The sequence below is a fragment of the Aspergillus tanneri genome, assembly GCF_003426965.1.
Source record: "Aspergillus tanneri strain NIH1004 chromosome Unknown AapTan_4_pilon_pilon_pilon, whole genome shotgun sequence".
Taxonomy (NCBI): Eukaryota; Fungi; Ascomycota; class Eurotiomycetes; order Eurotiales; family Aspergillaceae; genus Aspergillus; species Aspergillus tanneri.
Window position 1 is genome coordinate 3,548,443 of NW_022984631.1, and position 20,270 is coordinate 3,568,712.

Genomic DNA, 20,270 nt, shown 5'->3' on the forward strand with positions numbered 1-20,270 from the left:
TCCACCTAGTTTCTAACTCTGTAATATATATATATTTGCATTGTAAGCCTACATGGGTCAAACTACAGGCTGCAAGTCTCAATCACTTCCAATTTCCTCGGATATAGAGATATATTGAAATTCACATGAGCGTTCACCCAAGTACTACAGCTCTAATGATTCTCAACAATGGAAGACCTTACAGATCGGTATTATTTGATCATTATATGCCTCAGGGACTAGTTTGCATATCATGGAGTTCATTCATGTTATCATTAACTACAAGGGTCACAGTTTAGAGACCTAGACTCTTAGCTTCAATATCCACAATCTGTGGGATAAGCTCCTTCAAGCTGGGCCTGCTGGGAGACCAGCCAAGCAGCCTCCGAGCACGGTAGGAGTGCCCCCTCGAGCTACTGCCCCAAGCATACAGCCCAAACTCGTTCAGCTCAGTGACCTCAGCATCGGACAAAGATTCAACCTCCGGAGATGGGATCAGCTTCTTCTCATAAGCTACCCGGGCCACTTCACGCTGGATATCACCCCAGACAAATGGACCGTTCTCCGCCAAATAATATCCCTCGTTGTTCCAGGACGCATTTCCGCCACCAACCGAAGCGGCATCTCCCAAGGCCAGATAGACGCTACTCAGATCTTGGACATGGACTTGGTGCCAGATGTTTTCTCCCTTACCAACTAGGAACCCCTTCTTCCTCTTCAGCACCGCAGCAGTCAGCCAGTATGCCTGCACACTCTCCTGGTTACCAGGTCCGCGGCCTGGGCCGTAGATTGTCGGAGGACAGACAATAGCCACTTTGACACTGTCGGGATTGCTTTTGCCAGCATCGATGATGATCTTGTCCACGTTCCGGTGGAGAGAGTCATCCGGAAGGTTGAGGAGCTCGTCCACACCGTCCCAGTCGTCGTGCTCCTTGGTCCGGTATAGACCCCAAGTGTTGGTGCGGAAGTCCTCAACCGTCAGGATACCGGTCCCAGAAGTGTGGATTAACCACAGCGGCCTATAGGGGCTGTGTTGAGCGGCACCCTTGGCGATGGCTTCTGCCGCGGCAACATGGTCACAGTCGGCACAGTCTGAACCAGGTCAGTGATGAACATCTGGGGCTGGGTAGCCCTGGTAGGCGGGGATGACAGTAGGCATACGGAAGACGATGTCTGCGTTTTTGGTCTCCTCCTGGATGAGATAGGAGGAACTAAGGTCCCCAATCACTATTCTTACGTTGGGGTATTTGCTGGAAACCTGAGCTGCTTTCTCTGGACTCCGAGCCAGGACAGATAACTGCCAGTCAGGATGCGCCTGACTGACGGCGTAGAGGACGTCTCCGCCAATGTAACCGGTGCCTCCAGTGCTATTGAAAACAACAAAGTTCAATTAGAGAAAAGGCTCGTCCGTCTCAGTGGGAGACCCTAAACTTACAGAAAGACCTTGGGTGGGGCCATGTCGTGTGAATGAGATGGCGGTGATGAGGACAACAACTATTCGGGCCCAGATCAAGATGTGGAAATGGAGAGAAAGAAGCCGTGGCGGGCGGGGCAATATTTAGATTAAATAGCTCGATAGGGAATAGTTGTATCAAAAGCAAGGCCACAACAGTATCGCTTTGAAATCAAGACAGTCAGATCCGACCAAAAGCGGGGGAGGAGGGGTTGACCACCAGAGAAATAACAGTGCTGCAGATGGTCCTGCGCAGTACTGGCACCAAAGGTGATTCCAGGGTCTTTTGGAACTTGATCCCGTCCTGAGCGAATCACGAAGAAATAGCAGACTTACTATGTTGCAGACAGAGGCAGCAGCATGTTGATCTGGAACGCAGGCGAATGACGTCAACAGTGCCTGTTTTGATTTAATCTACATATTCAATGAATCTAGTCAATCGGTCACGATTATATCAAGTTCGAAGTTGTTTGTTCATAATTCTTATTATATTATAACCCATCCGGTGTCTGCGGTGTTCTCAATTATGGATATCGTCGAAATCATCATCCTAGTATCCATGGTAAAAAACATCACGTCAATGAAATCCCCTATATAAACCAAACCGACCTAATCAATTATCTCCTCCCTTCGTGCCTTCTCAATCGCCAGCTGTATCTTCTTCTCGATTTCTCCGTCCTCACTCTCCGAAAACGGTCCAACCCACTTCCACGCCCCGTCCTCATCCCGCATGGCCTCCTCATCCACCCACTCGTCAAAATCCATATTCGCAATATCCAAATTACTGAACATCGCCCATGCCTGAGACCACGGGAGTCTCGCCATGCGATACGGCTCCTCGACGTCCTCATCGTCTTCTGTGTTCTCGCAGACCAAGCAGGTTTCGGCTTCCAGGCCTTTCTCGTCGATGATGACCCAATGGGAGACCGTTAGGTCCATTTTCGAGAGCTTGGATTCGTTTTCCTGGATGAAGTCATGGATTTGATCTGCAGTTTTGCCGCAGAAAGAATTATTGGCTGATGTGAAGGTATCCTCGTTCACATCGAGAGGCGGGATTGAGGCGGGGACTATGGTGGGATTCTTGGGGAGCGAGGCATCACGTAGTAGAGCCCATGAATGGTCGCAGCCGTATTCGTAGTCTTCCATGAGGAGGATGGCTTTGTTGACTTTCTGGTAAGTAGCTGTCAGTTTGTGTTTGGTCTTGCTGTCTTGGGGTTGTATAGGTATTAGTAGTATACCTTGACCGAGGCATTTTCGGCTGAGAGGATGATTGTGAATGGCATTTTGTCGATTTAATGAATCGCAGGTACAATCAATCAATATTTGGATGGTAGAAGAAAACAATGACTGAATACCAACGAGAGATACTGTCTTATACTTGCGCTTGGGGTGGGAATGCTGAACCAGGCAGCACAAGCCGATCTTCAACGGTAGCCTGCAAAGGAATTAGTAGCCATAGACTAAGTCTCCGCACATCTTGTTTAGCTCCTCTGTGCCCAGGAACCTGCCCCAACACAGCCCCAGATAGCTCCAACTAATGGTTCCTATCCTGACAGGCACCCTGCTCCTGTACTCTCTTGCGGACCGTATTAGCATGATGTGGATTTTTAGTCCAGGAACGATAGGCATCGCCGCGGAACGATTGATGATCCATTAGGGAGCGGTGGCTCTAGTATATCTATCTGAATTCTGAAGGTGAGGTGATTTAATGTGCTGGGGATGGGGCAGAAACATGGGATGCGACTTTCCCTGGAGCTAGGGAGATACATTCAGACTGTAGGGACAAGAGTCAAAGTAATGGCTATGCTTTTCATTGCTTACGATCCGATGTGATGATATTCTTAGATCTGGAGACAAAGAGAACAGGCCGGGGACATCAAGGTAATACAGACAAGGAATTGTTCACTCACACGGCTGCTGGACTAACGACACAGAAATGCAGAACAATCTCAAAGAAACATCCACAATCCTAACCTCCACTCGGATCTCGCTGCTAAAGAAAGTAATAGTTGAAGGGGAATCTCACAGAATCATGTATACCCATAATTTACAGAAACCGTTCAAAAGGTACTCGTTGCTAGTCGGCTGGCGGCATTGCGTGCATCAAGTCGATCGTCGTCGCCTTCCTCCGCGATGGAGCTGACACCACTGGCGGAGCGTACTCGTCCCTTACCCTGGCCGTTCACCTCTTCCTCATCGTCCGGCGTCGGCGAGACCACGCTGCCACTGATGCTCCGTCCCAGGCTGTCACTTCGACGAGGGATTCCACTCCATGCGTCTCCCTTGGGCCCTTGGCTTGAGCTCAGGTTGGGTCGCCGGACGGCAGGATGGGCTTCACGACCCAGGCGGCTCAGCCCACCTGATGCATCAATCGCCCGGATGTCCGGTCGAACACTTTCAAGGGTTGCAAGAGTTCTACGTTCCGCCTCAATCTGACGCAGCGTGTACTCACGCAGACTGGTCAAGACGTCGCTGGAGGTCCTTTCGAACCAGCGGCGCTTCTCCGTCAGCAGGTTCGACGTCACCCTTTGCGTCTTCTTGGTCAGGTAGTCCTCATTGTTCTGTGCTTCTTCCAGTGCGTTGATAGCCTCATCCACTTTGTCCGGGCGAACCGATGAGCTGACCTTTAGCCGATCGGCCGCGGCACGCTTACTGCGCGTGGCCTGCTGGGCTTGGAGTAGCTCCCGGAGCAAAATATGGCGGTTTGTGAGAGTTTCTTTCACGATGAATGCGTCCGAAGAATGGTAACTCAATGGTTCTCCAAGAGTGGTTGCCTCGGCCGTGGCCTGGACCGCATGATAATCTCCGACTGTCTGAATAATCTTGCCCAGTTTCCGGTAGGCGTTGGCCAGACCTGGGTGTGTTTCTTGCACATGCATCTGTCCGAGCTTAACACCCAAGTCGGACTCTGCAAGGCCAAGTCCTAAACGTGCCTTTAGCATTTCATCGATGGAGTTCGCAGTATGTCAACGTACCTCGCCGGCTTTTAACCACTCGATCGACCTTATGGCTTGCATCCATAGTCCCCAGGTAGAACAGTTTTACCGTAGGTCGTGCATTCTGTAGTTCAGGAGTATCGTCTGGTGGTGGCGCAAACTGCTTCAGCACCTTCCTTCGCATTCCCGTTGCAGGCTGTTTCATCCGAACGACGGGGCTGTATCCAAAGTCGCTCTCCACAAACAGGACCACCTCATCGTCATGAATGAGAACTTCGCTACCCATCACGCAATTCAGCCACCGTTGCATAGAAGCCTTAACTCGGATCTCGTCCTCCTCGGTACCGGCGCCAGCAGGGGTCACTGGTGGGGGGACTGCAGGGACAAACGTTTCAGGGTTCGCCGACATCAAATGTTCGGCAAGTTTGATAAACTCGCTGTGGGTCCGTCGCACGTCTCGATACTGTGTGGTTCGGAACTTGGGGACATTGGTCTGCACACGGGTGATTAGCTCGGGTTCAGCAGTGACAGTGACGAGAGAGAGCCAACTCACATGGACATCGAAACGTAGAATAGGGTCCTTCTTGCCTGTCCTCTCCAGCCCCGTGATCTTGGCCTGTATCCTATACACCGGAGTGGGTTGCCTGGCATTCTGCCTGGCTCCGGTCTGATACCGGGCGGGCAGCTGAGATCGGGGTTGGGCGGTTTGTTGATTGCCGGGGTCATCTAGTTGAGTATTCTGTAGACGCCCCGACAGATCTGCCGAATTGGTTTCACTATCTCCTGTAGAGTGTTCAGTCCGAGAGCCTTCGCCGGACTGCGTATCCCTTTCGGCGTCGAACGGGGATTGGTGATATGGTGGCAAGGGGGACGGGGGGATGTCACTGGTTGTCGTGGCAGGGTAGGTAGGCTCGCCCGCTCGAGGGGAGGCCCAAGGAGAGGCTCCCGTCGCCGTGTCTTGCGTTATAGCGGAGTAGTCCATCGTCGGTCACTGTCTTCGTGGGTGTGTGGAGGGATCAATCAGGGTCCGCTGCGGGCGTGCCGTCATCAGCAACGATTCAACCGAGGGGATAAGGGGTATGGGGGCTAGTGAAACGTACTTGCAGTCCCTCCGATAGGGGTTGGGAGCCACCAAGAGATGACGAGACAATGAAAAGCGCAGGCAGGAAAGAGTCGAGGCTGGTAGACGCTTGGATAGAGATAGAGAATGCCACAACGTTGGCGGACGGAAGGTTACGTCGTTTGGTGCCTGTACCACCGCCTGATTGGTCAGGCACCCACCTCTCTATTCGGTTCCTGAAGCTCCGCCTCGCTTTCTTCTTTTATTCTCTTGTGCTCGTCACGCCAGTCCTCGCATTTGGCTTGCAAAAAAGACATGTTTAGTCTAGCGTAAGGTGCATCAATCCGTTCTTCCATGTTAGACGGTCAATTGCTGTCATGGTTGCAGCTCTATTCCTGCGCGCCTCCCATTCAACGGTGCGGCCGATTGCTCTACAGTCAGGCCAAGCTGCTGTAAATCGTTTGGGGTGTCATGTTTCCTTGACTCAGAGCTCGACACGGATATCTCTGCCCAAATCTAATGGCTTCTCAACATCCACAGCCAAGTCGCAAGTGGATGCCCTCGACAATACCAGGAATATCGGAATCATTGCACACATCGATGCCGGCAAAACGACAACTACGGAGCGCATGCTCTACTATAGTGGATTCACCAGAAGGCTCGGAGATGTGGACGAGGGTTCTACAGTAACGGACTTTCTTCCCGCTGAGCGAGCGCGAGGCATCACCATCCAGTCCGCAGCTGTTACCTTCCATTGGCCGCCAGAAACAGTCGGGGTAGGAGATACAGCTTCTCAGCAAACACCAAATGCCCCAAAATCTGCGTTCCCACATACAATAAATCTCATTGATACACCGGGTCATGCGGACTTTACGTTTGAGGTCATGCGGTCTTTGCGTATTCTGGACGGGGCAGTATGTATTCTAGACGGTGTGGCTGGAGTGGAAGCTCAAACTGAGCAAGTGTGGCACCAGGCAAGCACCTATCGCATCCCCAGAGTGGTCTACGTCAATAAACTAGACCGAGATGGAGCCGCGTTTGGACGGACGGTGCGGGAGGTTGCCTCCCGACTGGAGGGCTGGCCCGCCGTATGCCAAATTCCATGGTTCGAGGGCGGACAGGGCCGTTTTGTCGGTGTCGCAGATGTTATCAACTTACAGGGTCTTCGATGGGATGAAGGGGACGGCAAGTTGGTGAAAATGTACAGCCTCGAACAACTGGATAGCGAGGAAAGTCAGCTAGCACAGGAGCTGCGACGCGCGAGAACAGCCCTCATTGAGTTGTTGAGCGAGCACGACGAAATCATGGTGGAAAAGTTCTTTGAATGCGAGGATCATCTTGCAGTGTCTCCCAGCGATATCCGCGACAGCTTGCGCAGGTGCCTTCTGCGGGAACAAGGCAGGAAAATCATCCCCGTGTTCGCTGGCGCCAGCTTCCGCAATATCGGGGTTCAGCCGCTGCTTGATTCTGTGGTGAATCTCCTTCCCAGCCCGCTTGAGACTCTGGATCCCGAGGTAAGCATCGGAGGTGTCAAGGGAGGCCTGAGACGGCTACTTTCGGGTGACCTGCTGGTGGAGCAAGGCGAAAAGACCGCCTCTCGCAAAGGGAAGACGAAAAAGAAGTCTGCAGTGCAAGCGGAATCCCACGGCGCGATCGAGGGGCTCCAGAGCTGTGCTTTGGCATTCAAGGTGGTCAACGATGCCAAACGAGGAGTGTTAGTTTACGTGCGTGTCTATTCGGGATCTTTGGATCGACACAGCTTATTGTTCAATACCAACCTGAACGTCTCTGAGCGCGCCTCACGTCTTCTCAAAATGTATGCAAACGATGCCGTCGAGGTGGACTCGATTCCCGAAGGACATATCGGAGTCGTGGTTGGTCTTAAGCATGCCCGAACTGGGGATACTCTGGTCACATATGGTAGCAACAAGCCTCAACCACCCGAGCCTCTCAACACGCTTCAGCTCCGTCCGATCAAGGTGCCGCCTCCAGTATTCTTCGCGAGCGTCGAGCCCCATAGTCTGGGCGAAGAGAAGCGCTTGCAGGAGTGCTTGACTATGCTTCTCCGCGAAGACCCAAGTCTCCACGTTACGGTAGACGAGGATTCAGGTCAGACCCTCATCAGCGGTATGGGTGAGCTTCATCTCGAGATAGCCCGTGATCGCCTGCTCAACGACTTCAAGGCCAAAGCTTCCATGGGCCGCATCGAGATTGGATATCGAGAGTGTCCACTTGATCAGTCTGGCCAGGTGACGCGGATCTTCGACAAGGAGATCGCAGGACGGAAGGGCAAAGCCGGTTGCAGCGCAATCGTGGAACCATACGACCCGGATAGCTCTCCCCCCAACGACAGAGCATTATCCGTTCTCTCGTTCGACGGAAACCAGATCGTCATCCTAGCGCCTAATCTCCAAACTGAGACGAACAAGAAAGGTGTCGAGGAGAGCCCGCTGCTTCCTCCTGGCATTGACTTGAACACGTTCCGAACCTCTCTTTCCAATGGATGTCTCGCGGCTCTCGCCCGCGGACCCCAGTTCAACTTCCCCATGCACAACACGCGCGTCACCATCACGCTGGACCCAGCGGAACACATCTTCGGCAATGAGACCACCTCCTCTGCCCTATCCGCCGCCGCTCGACTCGCGACCTCTTCTGCACTGCGCGACCTTTATTCCATTTCTGGCACGGCCGGAACCGCCCTCATGGAACCCGTCATGAACGTGATTATCAGCGTCGACGAGTCCAGTCTCGGTGCCGTCGTCCACGATATCTCCTCCTCGCGTGGTGGACATATCGTCTCACTTGACGAAGAAGTGCCTCTTCCAGCTACAGATCTTTCCCTGTCCGCACAATCGACAGAGGATATGCCGGCAATCGACCCGAGCAAAGTATACTCGCCACCGGACCCATTCGAGGCGGCTTCGATCGGGGATGAGATCCCGATATCCGCCAATCGACCGCGGACAATCACTGCCAAAGTTCCTCTGAAGGAGATGGTGGGGTACCTCAAGCATCTGCGCAGTTTGAGTGCGGGTCGCGGCACGTTTGTCATGAGTGTGGATCGGTTCGAGAAGATGAGCACTCCTCGGCAGAGGGCTGTACTTGCAGAACTGAGAGCAGAATACTAGCTCTATTTTGTATCATACACTGTACTATATAAATAAAGATAAAGGACATATGGGGCTTAGCTGTATTAACTTTGTCGTTGGACTGTAAGTTTTTAAAACATAATACCAACCCTCTCAGACTAAGAGTAATCTTTGATATCTACTCTGTACAGTATATCTATAATCATGAACTTAACCACCAACCCGTCCCATGAACAGACAGACTCCACCAGAAAAGTATAAACAACAACTCCCTAACTCATCAATTAACCAGGCGTGATAAGCTAGACAATATGCTACCCAGTCTCAGCTCGGATCTCACAAGAACATAACACCAAAGACAATCTACTTAGACTAATCTGGTAATGGTTTGGTCAATCTATGGCTTTCCGAACGAAGCCATATAGAATGCTATGTAATCGATAGATACCTCAGTCTGTACCCTCATCGTGAAATCTACAGTGTCGAACATACGAGGCAATTCAACACACATAGCAATAGCTAATCTAGCAACGTCTCTAATATATAAACATCTCCAAAAAGAAAAGAAAAAAAGAAAAACCAACAGCATTCGCTACTAAAACCAAGCAGACACAAGATAAGATATGGAATAATCCATGTAAATATAAACATCCTCATTGATCAAAATAAAAAAGGCATGATAAACCCCAGTTCCCGACACTCCCAAACAAAGAATCCATGACCCTAATTACAACGGTCCATCACCAATTATCATCCCATCCCTCTTCCTGGCTCTTTCCACCCGCCACGGGGGCTGTTGTTTTATTACCGCAAGCACTGGCGGTAGTGGTAGCAGCAGGGGCAGCACTGGTAGAGGTAGACAATGGTTTCATGGCCGCTGTCCCAATAGCACTGGACCGGGATGTATTTCTTTGAGGTTGATCTTGAGCCGCCAGAGAAGAAAAATCGTCCCAGAAGTCTTTGTTTTCAGGTTCCTGCTGTCCGCGACGCCGATTCTCGTCGGGCCCTTCGACGAACTTCTGGAAGTGATCCGCAGCACCACGAGCGCCGGTCTGGATATTCTGGCCGAGTGTAGTAGCGTGCATACGAGCTTGAGCGGCGAAGTCTGATTCTGCGAGCTACATCCCCTCCCGATAGGTCTAGGTTAGCATGCGATTTCAGGCCCAGGAAAGTTGAAAAGATAAGATACATACACTTTTCGCCGTAGGTTGAATATACGCATCATTGACACTCTTTGCACTCCTGCCAACTGCCGTGGTAAACCACCCAAACCCCTTGGTCAACGCTGCCACGGGATCTTTCTGGAAGTCATCCAACCCAGGAACATTGCCACCAGTAGAAGAGCTCCTCGTCGGCGCATCAACCGGCAATCCACCTCCAAATCCCGTAAATTTCCCACCCTGAGAGGGCGGTACGGAATCCGAGCGTGTAGCATTCTCCGATCCCAGCTTCGCGAAATACATCTCATTGCGTTCCTTCCTGCTGCTGCTTCTCTGCAGTCCCTCGTGGGAAGAGGGTGAGCCACGTCCGGTATTTGTCAACGGCGTACTGGATCGTGACGAGGGTGATTCGACCAGATTCTTGTTTTTCACCTGTCCCGGAACGTACTCTCGTCCCTCGACTTTGGCGGATAGTCTTTCCTTGTATTCTTCGCCGACTTCCCCCTCGTATCGCTCTTTGATGGTGGAGTCCTCGAAGGTGCGGCCCTCGGACTGCGTGATTGGGTGCGTATCGAAGAATTCTTTCCACGTCTCGTTGCCACCGTGCTCCATACGTTGGGTCTCAGAGTTCTTAAAGGCGTCCATGGTAATCGAGCGGACGAAGGAGATGTGCACGCCTAGTCCGCGGTGTGTGCCCGCACAGTTGAGACAAATGAAGGTCCCGAATTTGGGCGACGCCTAATGATGAAACAGACGGGGGAAAATAGTCAACTCCAGGTTCAGACGAAACCTCGATCCAGTATTTGGAGTTGCCGGCGTAGGTCAGGAGTAGGAGGAGAGAGACGAACCCATTGCGGTGACGGTGCGCCACAGTCGCAACACCGACCATTGCCGTTTATTTTGGAGTACTGAAGGAGCTACATATCGTGTCGGTCAGCTCAGGATGGACTTCTATTGTCGGGGAGGAGGGGAATCGGCGGCATACCTTGGCCTTCGTTTCCGGATCGACCTCCCACAATTTCGACATGGCGCGTCACAGGTTCAATCGACCAGCGGGACCAAACTATAAAATGAAAAGAGAAGCGAAATGAAAAGAGTCAGGAGAAAAGGGGAACGACAATTGGTTGGCCCCGTCCCTGGTGTGTTGGGGACGTGGTAGTGCAGGGGAAGTTTCGAAGTTCGGAGGCGCCCCTCTTTGCCTACTGGCCTTATTTACCCATTGTCTCTCTCGGCTCCTCGCCACCCTTGCTCGGATAATCCACGCACCGTTCAAGATTGGAAGGAGTGGGAGGCGACGAGTTTGTCGTCCTGTTTGCTTTTTATGTTGTTCAAAATTAAGTGCTAGAATTCGCGCTCGCAGAGGAAGATTGAGCATCATCATGCGGCACTTGTCGAGTCTAGCCTGGGTATGGGTATAGTTACATAACTTACATATACAAATAGGACATTTACAGGACTCACATTGTAATCTTCACGTTCGCATGAATATCTGGAGAGATGATACATCCACACCTGGGCTCGAGACATCATGATGGATACGCCGGGACGAGTTGAATAGAACAACAACTACAAGGCCAGCCTTGCGGCTAATCATAAGCTAAATGATTGCTAAGATACAGTATAGCAGAAGAACAAGATTCGTTAGCAGGTCTCCGTCAAAAACAACACATTACGACGTTTTCCGTCTCCCCACGTCCGGAGGCCTTGACCCCGGACGCTCAAATGGAGATGATAAAATGAATATAGCCTCCTCCTTTCCGACTCACTATATCCCCTAAAGACCATATCGAACACGGATAATATCCATAGCTTTTCTTGTAGGTTTTCTCTTTTGGGTTGGCCTTGTTTGTGTTCTCAAGGTAAAAAAAAAACACCTTGACGACGCCGACTATGAAGATATTCGTCCATACCACGGTCACAACTTCTACAGGATCCCCACGGTTGCATCGGAGCAATTGGTGGATCCAACTCGTTCTGGGATAGAACGACTTGTCATTTAGGCGGTAGCGGCAGCAGGAGTAGTTGCCGGGGCAGTGTTCTCCTGCTCCGGAGCCTCGGTGGCCGCTTCCTGGGGCTTTTCATCCGCGACAACGGCGTCGTCCTCCTTGCCGGGGCTGTCGATGGCGACCTTGACGGCGATCTCACGACCCTCAATCTCCTTTCCGTTCATTTCCTTGACAGCCTTGTCCTGAAGCTCCTCAGAGCCAAGGGTGACAAAGCCAAAGCCACGGCCCTTACGGCGCTCGTTGCGGGCCTGTAGCTTCTTGATCATGAAACGAGGGATGGGGCGCAAAGCGATCTTGGCAGAAACGGGCTGGTAGCCAGCAAAGATTTCCTTGAGCTGGAGGGGGTTTAGTACTTCCAGCCTATCAAAGATGAGCGTCCGAAACTGCATACCTTATCTTCGGTGAGATCGTAAGGCAGGTTGGCAACCATAACCTTGGTTTTGGAGGGAATGCCATCCTCGGGGGGACCGCGCTGCTTCTGAGCGCGAGGAGTACGAGGCTTGCCAGCCTGCTTGCCAGCCTCAGTATTAGCAGCAGCAGCATCGTTTTGGTTGGTGAGCTCAGCGAGGGGAGCGGCCTGAGCGGGGACATTGGTAGGCTCAGTGGCCTGTCCATTCTGAGGCTGGACCTATTTTAGAATGCAGTTAATTTACATGTGAAAGATACCCGATAAGCAAGCAAACTTACGGAACGGCCTCCACGTCCAAGACGACCTCCACGGCCGCGGCCGCGGCCACGTCCACGAGTACGACCGCCATTCCTCTTGCGGCCTTCGTTACCGCTGGCACCCTCACCTCCACTGGCAGCACCTTCTGCCTTAGCCTCGGCAGGCTCAGGCTTACGAGCCAGCTGGACGGAGACCTTACGTTTGAGGATCTCCTGTCCAGAAAGCTCCTGGATGGCAGCGGTAGCCTCTGGCGCGGTAGCAAGGTCCACAAAGGCGTAGCCAACCGGGCGGTTGGTACGAGGGTTCACAGGGATGGAGACGCTCTCACTGTATATTAATTTACGATTAGTCCTGGGAACGGTAGGTAGTATGACGAAAGATGGCGGCATAGAAAATCAACAGCTGGTTTTGAACTCGCACGATATCATCCACGTTCCTCACTTCAAACCTTGGAAGCCAGATGGGTTTGATTTGGTAGCTTCCGGTCAGAAACGACGAAACCCGAGACTTCCATAAGGCTTGCTACTAACAAGGGCAAAACAAGAAGAGGCGGGGAGCATCGGGGACAAACACTCGGACCACGGGAAAAAAAAATACACCGCACTTACATCTTGTAGTTCGTGAAGAACTCCTTGAGCTCCCCCTCAGTGGTCGCATAAGCGAGATTCCCAATGTACAGCCGACGTCCTTCATCAGCACTGACCGCAGCCGCATCTGTAGACTGGGCGGTGGCGGGAGCAGTGCCGTTGGTGGCCTCCGGAGTAGTAGTCGCGGGGGCGGGAGTGGTAGCGGCCTGGGTATCGGCGTGGTTGTCGACGGCAGTAGACATCTTGATGGCTGAGGACACAAAGGGTCGTTTGATGAGGTTAAACTGAGCAAGTTGCAATCGCGAGGAACTTGACCGAATGTGTGTGTCAAGGACTCAGGGTAGCTAAAGGCTGCCTGTGCTTGGAAGTTTCCTTATTGAATGGATGGGAAGGAAGAACTTGAAGAGGGGGGGAGAGGAGAAGGGTAGCTTCGTGCCCTAGATACGATGAGTTGACTTGGGGGGAAATCTGGTTGAACACGGATGGAGATTTGCCTTGAGAGGAAGGACGAGGTCGACGAGGCAGAAAGGAGAAGGAGAGAAAAAGGGCAGGCAGAGGGCGGTGGCGGCGCTAGGCCCGGGCGGGCAGTTCGCGGCCTGATGATGCCTGGCCAGACGGTAATTACGACGTGTACTTTGGGCGGTCTGGCCAACACCATCAGGCTTCCTTCAGGCACCTTCTCCCGCCCGCGCTCTAGCGTGTTTGAGGCTGGGAACTGACATCACCGCCTAAATTAAGAATGATATTTTGATTCCCGAGTACGGAGTACTTACCTGGATGTGTGCTGTACGACCGCATCTACATAGTATTCCTTTCTTCCTTAACGAAAAGAAAGCGCAAGACACCACGTGACAAGGTATTTCATATGTTTCCATCGTCGCCTCATACACGGCCGCCAAACTTTTCAACAACTCAGGTTAATCGAATCCATCCCGTAGCGGTTCTCCACTTGCCAACATTTTTTTGGTCAATTTCATCACAGTTCCGTCGTTACCATTCTCCACGGCCTTCGTGCAATGGAAATCATGAGTAGATAGGGATCATTTCGACGACTCCATTGTTTAGTGGAGCGCACGAGAATCTTGCGTTTTAGTGGATCAACAATTTAGCATTGGACTCTTTGGACTCTTACCGGTCTTGGGTCCTTACTGTTCTTAATTCGATACCCTAGGTTTCGTTTCTCATGGCCTTCTTCGTTGAGCGGCCTCATCCACCAGCATGAGCCATCGTATCGGACCAGAGAACGGACGAGAATAAGATCGTTAATCCCTTTCCCCGAAGGAGGGGCAGTCATATATATGGTAAGGATATGTGGGGAACAAATATCTAGACACTCTGGAATAGCTAGTTACGGTATTCCTGGTAAAGATCTCATCGCGTCACATAATATGCATGGTTGCCGATCGATCGGCGCACCAGATATATACGGGATAAACTTCCGCCCGTACTAGCAATGGAAACTAGTGTTTCCACTGACGCCAGTCAACAAAACTCTATACTTATCTGTCCTAATAGTAGAAAATCTAGAATCTAATATTATAACTTTATAATCCTAACATACACACGCGGGAGCCAAGAGCATGCAATAGATCACGGCTGATGCCAAAGCCAAAGCCAAAGCCAGAGCTCAGAAAAAAAAAAAAAAAAAAAAAGAAAGAAAGAAATGTAAAGAATATAGAGATAAATACAGTATCATACATGTTACATATCCAGATTATGACGGGTGGTATATGACAGGTGGTATATTCAATATAATGTTCGTGGTCGGTCATGAGAGACTATGTATAGTAGTAAGTCGCATGCAAGATTGGAAGCATTTCAGGTTCCTTCGTACGGCTGAGGGTGCGACGAAGACGTGGAGGACGATTGAGTGGGAGTAGGCTCGCCGTTTTGCTCTGCAACCTGCTTTGCAACTTTCTTCTTCTTCTTGTTAATTTTCTTCATCGCCTCTTGAGTGAGTTTCTCGCGGAATAATCGCTCGACGACCTCTTTCTTCCGCGTCCTTCGATCACCGACCATGATAAGAACGCCGCCGGTGATGTTGCACGCAATCGAAAAGCAAAGAATGACGGTGGTGAGAGCGAAGGGCCGTACTTTGTAGTTAATACCCCATGTACAAGCGCCAAGGGCGATCTGGAGTAAGGAATGACAATCCAGCAGGACAACAATGGCGATCAGGATGCGAAGAGGAAAGGCATGGTGGGTCAGCGTCTCGTGAGGTTTATAGAATGTATGCGACCGGGAAAATTTATTTTGGTGGTGGGTAAGTTTCTGCTGTTGTAGACGAGTCAAGACACTGAACTCGTGTTCTTCATCTTTGGGGGTATCGCCAAACTCGACATCGACATCAATCTCGCGTCGGGATGGCAGATCATTCTTGTCCTTCAGATCGGGTAGACGGCGTTTCCGGCGGATTTTATACGTCAAAAAGGTGTAATGCGCGATATAAATCATATGGTACGTATCGACTGCGCGAAAGGGAGCCAAACCATCTCCCATAACTGCAAATAACGCCACAAGAACGTTGTCGATGACGTTGATAATGTACAGTTGTCGCCCTCCGACGTTGATCCAGCCTGGCATCGATTAGCACCCTACATTACAGATCTCAATCGAAAGTGCGGTGATACCAATAAGAAAGAGTACCCAAGCAAGTCCAAAGAGTGTGATCAAGGTAGCATATAGTGTGATCAGAAATCCCAGTGCTGCCACCCAGATTGTCAGAAGGCGTACAATGTATTACAGATCCAAAGAACTCACGTTTTGAGACGTATTTCCCAAACCCTTTCATCGCCCGTTTGAACTTCGACCGTCGAGAGTGCAGCATGTGCCGTACGTGATCATTCAGTTCTTCTACATCCCGTTCAGTCCATCCCTCGAGGTTGCTTCCTTCGGGTAAAACGGCAAACCGGGCGTCCTGTTTCTCAAGTACGGCGGAAAGACTAGTAAGGGGGCGCTCCAGCGGTGGACGGGTTGGACGGCCATCGGGCTCTTTTTCAGGTATCTCCTCGCCTTCGTCCGTTGTAGTCGTACCTTCATCCTCCGAGCTTTCCCTGGGAGGCGAGAGCGTGTAGGTTGGGTTGCGATTCAGGAAAGGACCCAAATTTGGGACAAATAAAGAGTTCTGGACGTTCGTGAGGGTAGATAAAGCCGATACCTCGGGGTCTGTGAGAGAGCATGCCCCTCAATAATCAGAATCATACGTCAAAACGATGAGGGCATGGCAAGTTCATACCGATGACATCCAACACATCGACTATATGAGGGTGGTATTCATCACTCGTTTCATCATCCCGGGATGGTTCAACTCCACCCGCTCGATACCTAGAGAGCCGAATAAGGGCAGCTTCGCTCGTCCTACGGAAGAGGTTGCGGCTTCTTGGTATAGGAACGGCAGACAGGCTTTCCGAAGGAAAGGGCAGGTTCGTGGCCGTTCTAGCGACTGGAGACTGCTCCTCTAGCAGTGGCAACATTTGGCCGCCGACTGTAAATCCCGGGATGGTGGTTGGGTTGGGGGCAGACCATCGACCGCGGTTGGGTTCGGAGCTGCTGCGACGACGATTCGCCTGCCATGCCCCATCCACATCGAGCAAGGCGGTTGGCGACACGATTTTCGGACTTGACGCATTCAGATTAACGTTGGCGCTGTTTTGTATGCCCGCATTTTCTGATTCACTTTGAAGTTGCGAGGCGGTCTGACCCAACGTGCATGATGGGAGGCGTTGCAGGCGGATCGTCGGCCGACGGGAACGGGTTGATAAGGTGCGCGGCCGGCTAGGTTGCATAGACACTGGTCTTGGCGAGGACGAGATATTTGTCGACGGGGGTTGCTGACCCTCAGGATCCTGAGAGCCGTTGACTGGCTCTATACGATCCATTGATGGCAGCCTGGGGGTTAAGGAGGGAAAGGGAAGATGGACAACGTAGGGGAGGAAGGGAAAAGAAAGCGAAGTGGGGAAAAAGGATGACGACCAGGATTCTCATGTTGCTTACATAGAATAGTCAATCCTGGAAACGGGCATTTGACTAAGCTGACCAATAATCCAATCCGTGGGATGCCGCCAACTTTGTTTTGCGGGCCAGCCAAGATGGTGATGGAGGCCAAGAAACGATAGGCAGCGCTAAGAATGTGGAGGGTTTGATATATCGTGGATTGGCTCCACCGGAGGATGGGAAGACGTGGTATCTGCTCAATCTGAATTCTAACGACGTTGCAGGTTGTGGTCGACAACATTACTATTATTTGTTATTATTTCGGTGGAGATGGTGGTGGTCAGACATCATCCGGGTATTGTATGGGCCTGCGTAACATTATGGTGAACGATAAGTAGGTACTAACTATAAGAGAAAGATGCAGGGAAAAAAAGACTTGAAAGAGGAACGTAAGAATCGATTATTCTTCTATGTTCCACGAGAAAGATACGCTTCGAGAATGATACGCCTTTTTGTCCCAAAGATCTCGTTGATGGACTCCATTGTATCGTAACCGTGTCGTAGCTGGAGCGGCAGACAACCCCATTCTCGGCGTCAAAATCCAAGATTATTCTCCACTGAGAGAAACACCATAATTCAACTGCAAGGCGTATTGACCTCCGCTGGACAGACTCAAGTTGGGGACGCCAATGCATGCAATGCATTTCGAGTATTCAGCCCATCGGTCAACAAGAGACAAGCCCTACTTGGTACTCAAGTTATTCACCTCAACCAGCTCACAGTCATCCCCAATGGCTCAGCAAGCCCTTCCTCTCGATCTCGCTATAATACAGAGAGAGGTCTGGACCTTTTTATACAACAGATTAATCTTCCTTTCTCCTACAGTGGAGGTCGACCAGTGGGCATCGACAAGATTTTCATCCGAATCTAACTCAACTGGACTTCAGGTGATCAGGCAGGTCCTGTATCGGTAAGTACCATGACTTGGAGGAGTGAGACCCCATGGAAATCAGCTCAGTAACTCGTTGTAGACACCTTTTCTGGCCTCTTGCATTGTGATTAAACAGATCATAGCAGTTGTTGCGTGTAAGTCGACATTTCTTCAAGAAGAATCACTGAAATGGCGGGAAAGAGAGCAGCATCTCCTACACCCCAGGCAAATGCTCCCCGGAAGAGGACCAGACAGACCAAGGACAACTAGAAATCCAAAACACCCAAGACATCCAAGGGTATCGCAGCAAAGAAACCTCGTAATATCACCACTAAGGGCCCTCCTACTGCTAACAAGCAGGACGTGGTCAGAGAAAAGGCCAGACTGGTCACCGCCAAATCCCCTTACACTGTCAAGTTCTTCACTGATCTCGCCAATACAGTGGTTCAGGTATTCCCCTTCGAGCTTTTCGCCGCAGCTCATCACTGTAGCGGTAGCGAGGTCTCTCAGGCTGTCACTGCTGTCGTCCTCTCAGATCCCAGTTTTAAATGGCACGAAAACCCTGAGCTTACCATTGCCAATTACGGCCAGAATAGGATCAAAATCTGGGCTGACCATTACAACAAAATACTTGAAAAGGCCAAAATGACGGCGAAAGGTTCAACTCCCACCTCGACCAGTTCTACCACCAGTTCGGCTGTCAGTTCAGAAGACGATCTCTTCGAGAAATGCGTCGAATCGAGGTCATCCAGCCCTTGCCTGGACACTATTATAGGACAGAAAGCTCGACGGGTGACTTTACCGGTGTCGGATTCCTCAAGGGACACCCCAGCCAACAGTTCGTGCACGACTACTGCGAAAGATCCCCAAACCCCACCAACTTCCAGCCAGATTCATGAATCCTCGCACAACCCAAGAAACGCCTCATCTTCTGCCTCCTCATCCCCTCGTGATATGAGCTTAGAAACTAGAGCGACTCCAGAGAAAGCTAAGGAGATCACCCTTGCAGATAGGGAAACACGCACAAAACTTGCTCAGCTTAAACCACGGCCTCGTGAGCCCTGGACCCCTCGCGAGCCAGTGGTTAGGCGCCAGGTGTATAAGGACGAGCTTGGAGACTACAGGCCTATTCTAACTGAGGAAGAGATCGCAGCCCTTCAGCATCAAAAGTATATGGAAGAACGACGCCGGCGTCTCCGTCCTGGTGGTGGAGTGTTGCTGGATCTAGGGCTGGCCGATTACTGAGATAGGCAAAGCCTAGTAATGCTACGCAAGATTACTTGGCTGGACTATGGTAATTAGGGACTTGGGCGGGATGAGATGGTGACAGTGTCATAGGACTCCTGGCTTTGTTAACAGGATGGTTAAATGTTTCAATTTCTTCTTGAAAGCTTTTGTCAGGCCAGGACTTTAACAGATTTTCTTCGGTGCTTTGAATACACAGAATATTATGACCTTAATCTGGAAACTCGTGTTTTTCTTTATTTTCCCTGGTCTACTAACCCATCGCCTGAGATCCAATCCAGTATTGCTTGTTCGTAGATCGTACTTATGGCCGGCCAGCCCAAGGATGGTGCAACGGAGCTATAGGCAAGACCGTGTACGAATCCCTACGACCTCTCCATGAACCAAGAAGTCTCATACTATTGGCTGATATACGTTGAATGCAGTCTTGTGAATATGTATTTAGCCTTGGCTCCATTGCCTATGATAGGTGGAAAAATGTAGGATCTTGCAGCGACTTTTGGCACCTTTCACTGAGCCCTCTTACCCAGCGGTCAATTTATCCCCTCTCGTTTCCTATTTAGCTGTGCAGATATCCCTTTGCTTCACAATACCCGGTAATTGGGCGTGGGGTTATCACACAGTATATACCTATGCGGCATTTCATTTGTCCTCAAAATATGTTCTTTTCGTCTCTACATGGCTCGCTGACTGAACACCCTACGGTGGATTTCAATTGCTTGACAGAAATGGTTACTCGCTTCTTGTCAGGGGGCCTGTTGCTGCTCGGTCACTGCTCTAGCCTAACATCCCGCCAGAATGCCTCAAGCCCACTTACACGGATGTCCGTGCTTCGGTGGATAAACGGGGTGCCGATTTGTTGGATTGGATGACAATTGAGGACAAAATAGCTCAGTTGCTTCAAGGTATGTATAAATTCAATCAAGACTTTACTCGCTGGTTTTGGGCTGTTTCTGCGCTTATTCTGCACTCTTCACTTTTTCGACAGGAGATATCACGAACTGGATGAATGATACTTCTGGGGTGTTCAACTACGCTGGTTTGGTAGAAAATATGAAATTGAAAGTTAGAATGTTCTACGGTATGGAGCTTACACTAAATCTGATCTAGAACATGCCATTGACAATTCGGGCACTTGGATACCCTGCCCCCTGGGACTGGATCGTAACCAACATCAAGAGAGCAAAAGACTACCTGCTTGAAAACACGATTCTCGGCATCCCC

General features: G+C 50.9%; 8 protein-coding genes across 8 annotated transcripts; 2 read left to right on the top strand and 6 right to left on the bottom strand.

Annotated features, from left to right (window-relative positions):
- Positions 1 to 274: 274 nt before the first annotated feature.
- ATNIH1004_006345 (putative nucleoside-diphosphate-sugar epimerase) lies at positions 275 to 1,437 on the bottom strand (the record flags this gene model as incomplete). Its single annotated transcript, XM_033570980.1, has 3 exons — positions 275 to 1,071; positions 1,141 to 1,346; positions 1,415 to 1,437. 3 exons carry the CDS (start codon positions 1,435 to 1,437, stop codon positions 275 to 277), a joined length of 1,026 nt encoding a protein of 341 aa, XP_033427012.1.
- A 604-nt stretch (positions 1,438 to 2,041) lies between these two features.
- ATNIH1004_006346 (uncharacterized protein) lies at positions 2,042 to 2,715 on the bottom strand (the record flags this gene model as incomplete). Its single annotated transcript, XM_033570981.1, has 2 exons — positions 2,042 to 2,602; positions 2,671 to 2,715. 2 exons carry the CDS (start codon positions 2,713 to 2,715, stop codon positions 2,042 to 2,044), a joined length of 606 nt encoding a protein of 201 aa, XP_033427013.1.
- Positions 2,716 to 3,492: 777 nt separating this feature from the next.
- On the bottom strand, positions 3,493 to 5,350 carry VPS17 (retromer subunit VPS17; the record flags this gene model as incomplete). Its single annotated transcript, XM_033570982.1, has 3 exons — positions 3,493 to 4,355; positions 4,408 to 4,861; positions 4,922 to 5,350. 3 exons carry the CDS (start codon positions 5,348 to 5,350, stop codon positions 3,493 to 3,495), a joined length of 1,746 nt encoding a protein of 581 aa, XP_033427014.1.
- A 455-nt stretch (positions 5,351 to 5,805) lies between these two features.
- Positions 5,806 to 8,556, top strand: MEF2 (mitochondrial elongation factor MEF2; the record flags this gene model as incomplete). Its single annotated transcript, XM_033570983.1, has 1 exon — positions 5,806 to 8,556. One exon carries the CDS (start codon positions 5,806 to 5,808, stop codon positions 8,554 to 8,556), a length of 2,751 nt encoding a protein of 916 aa, XP_033427015.1.
- Positions 8,557 to 9,257: 701 nt separating this feature from the next.
- GCS1_1 (GTPase-activating protein GCS1) lies at positions 9,258 to 10,704 on the bottom strand (the record flags this gene model as incomplete). Its single annotated transcript, XM_033570984.1, has 4 exons — positions 9,258 to 9,635; positions 9,711 to 10,415; positions 10,526 to 10,594; positions 10,663 to 10,704. The coding sequence occupies 4 exons, from the start codon at positions 10,702 to 10,704 to the stop codon at positions 9,258 to 9,260; spliced, it is 1,194 nt and encodes a 397-aa protein (XP_033427016.1).
- Positions 10,705 to 11,673: 969 nt separating this feature from the next.
- On the bottom strand, positions 11,674 to 13,179 carry ATNIH1004_006350 (RNA recognition motif domain-containing protein; the record flags this gene model as incomplete). The annotated part of the gene is made up of 4 exons (XM_033570985.1): positions 11,674 to 12,018; positions 12,075 to 12,311; positions 12,371 to 12,677; positions 12,959 to 13,179. 4 exons carry the CDS (start codon positions 13,177 to 13,179, stop codon positions 11,674 to 11,676), a joined length of 1,110 nt encoding a protein of 369 aa, XP_033427017.1.
- A 1,576-nt stretch (positions 13,180 to 14,755) lies between these two features.
- Positions 14,756 to 16,815, bottom strand: ATNIH1004_006351 (DUF2985 domain-containing protein; the record flags this gene model as incomplete). The annotated part of the gene is made up of 4 exons (XM_033570986.1): positions 14,756 to 15,513; positions 15,568 to 15,642; positions 15,698 to 16,102; positions 16,173 to 16,815. 4 exons carry the CDS (start codon positions 16,813 to 16,815, stop codon positions 14,756 to 14,758), a joined length of 1,881 nt encoding a protein of 626 aa, XP_033427018.1.
- Positions 16,816 to 17,661: 846 nt separating this feature from the next.
- ATNIH1004_006352 (uncharacterized protein) lies at positions 17,662 to 19,046 on the top strand (the record flags this gene model as incomplete). The annotated part of the gene is made up of 2 exons (XM_033570987.1): positions 17,662 to 17,840; positions 18,173 to 19,046. 2 exons carry the CDS (start codon positions 17,662 to 17,664, stop codon positions 19,044 to 19,046), a joined length of 1,053 nt encoding a protein of 350 aa, XP_033427019.1.
- Between the last annotated feature and the right edge of the window lie 1,224 nt (positions 19,047 to 20,270).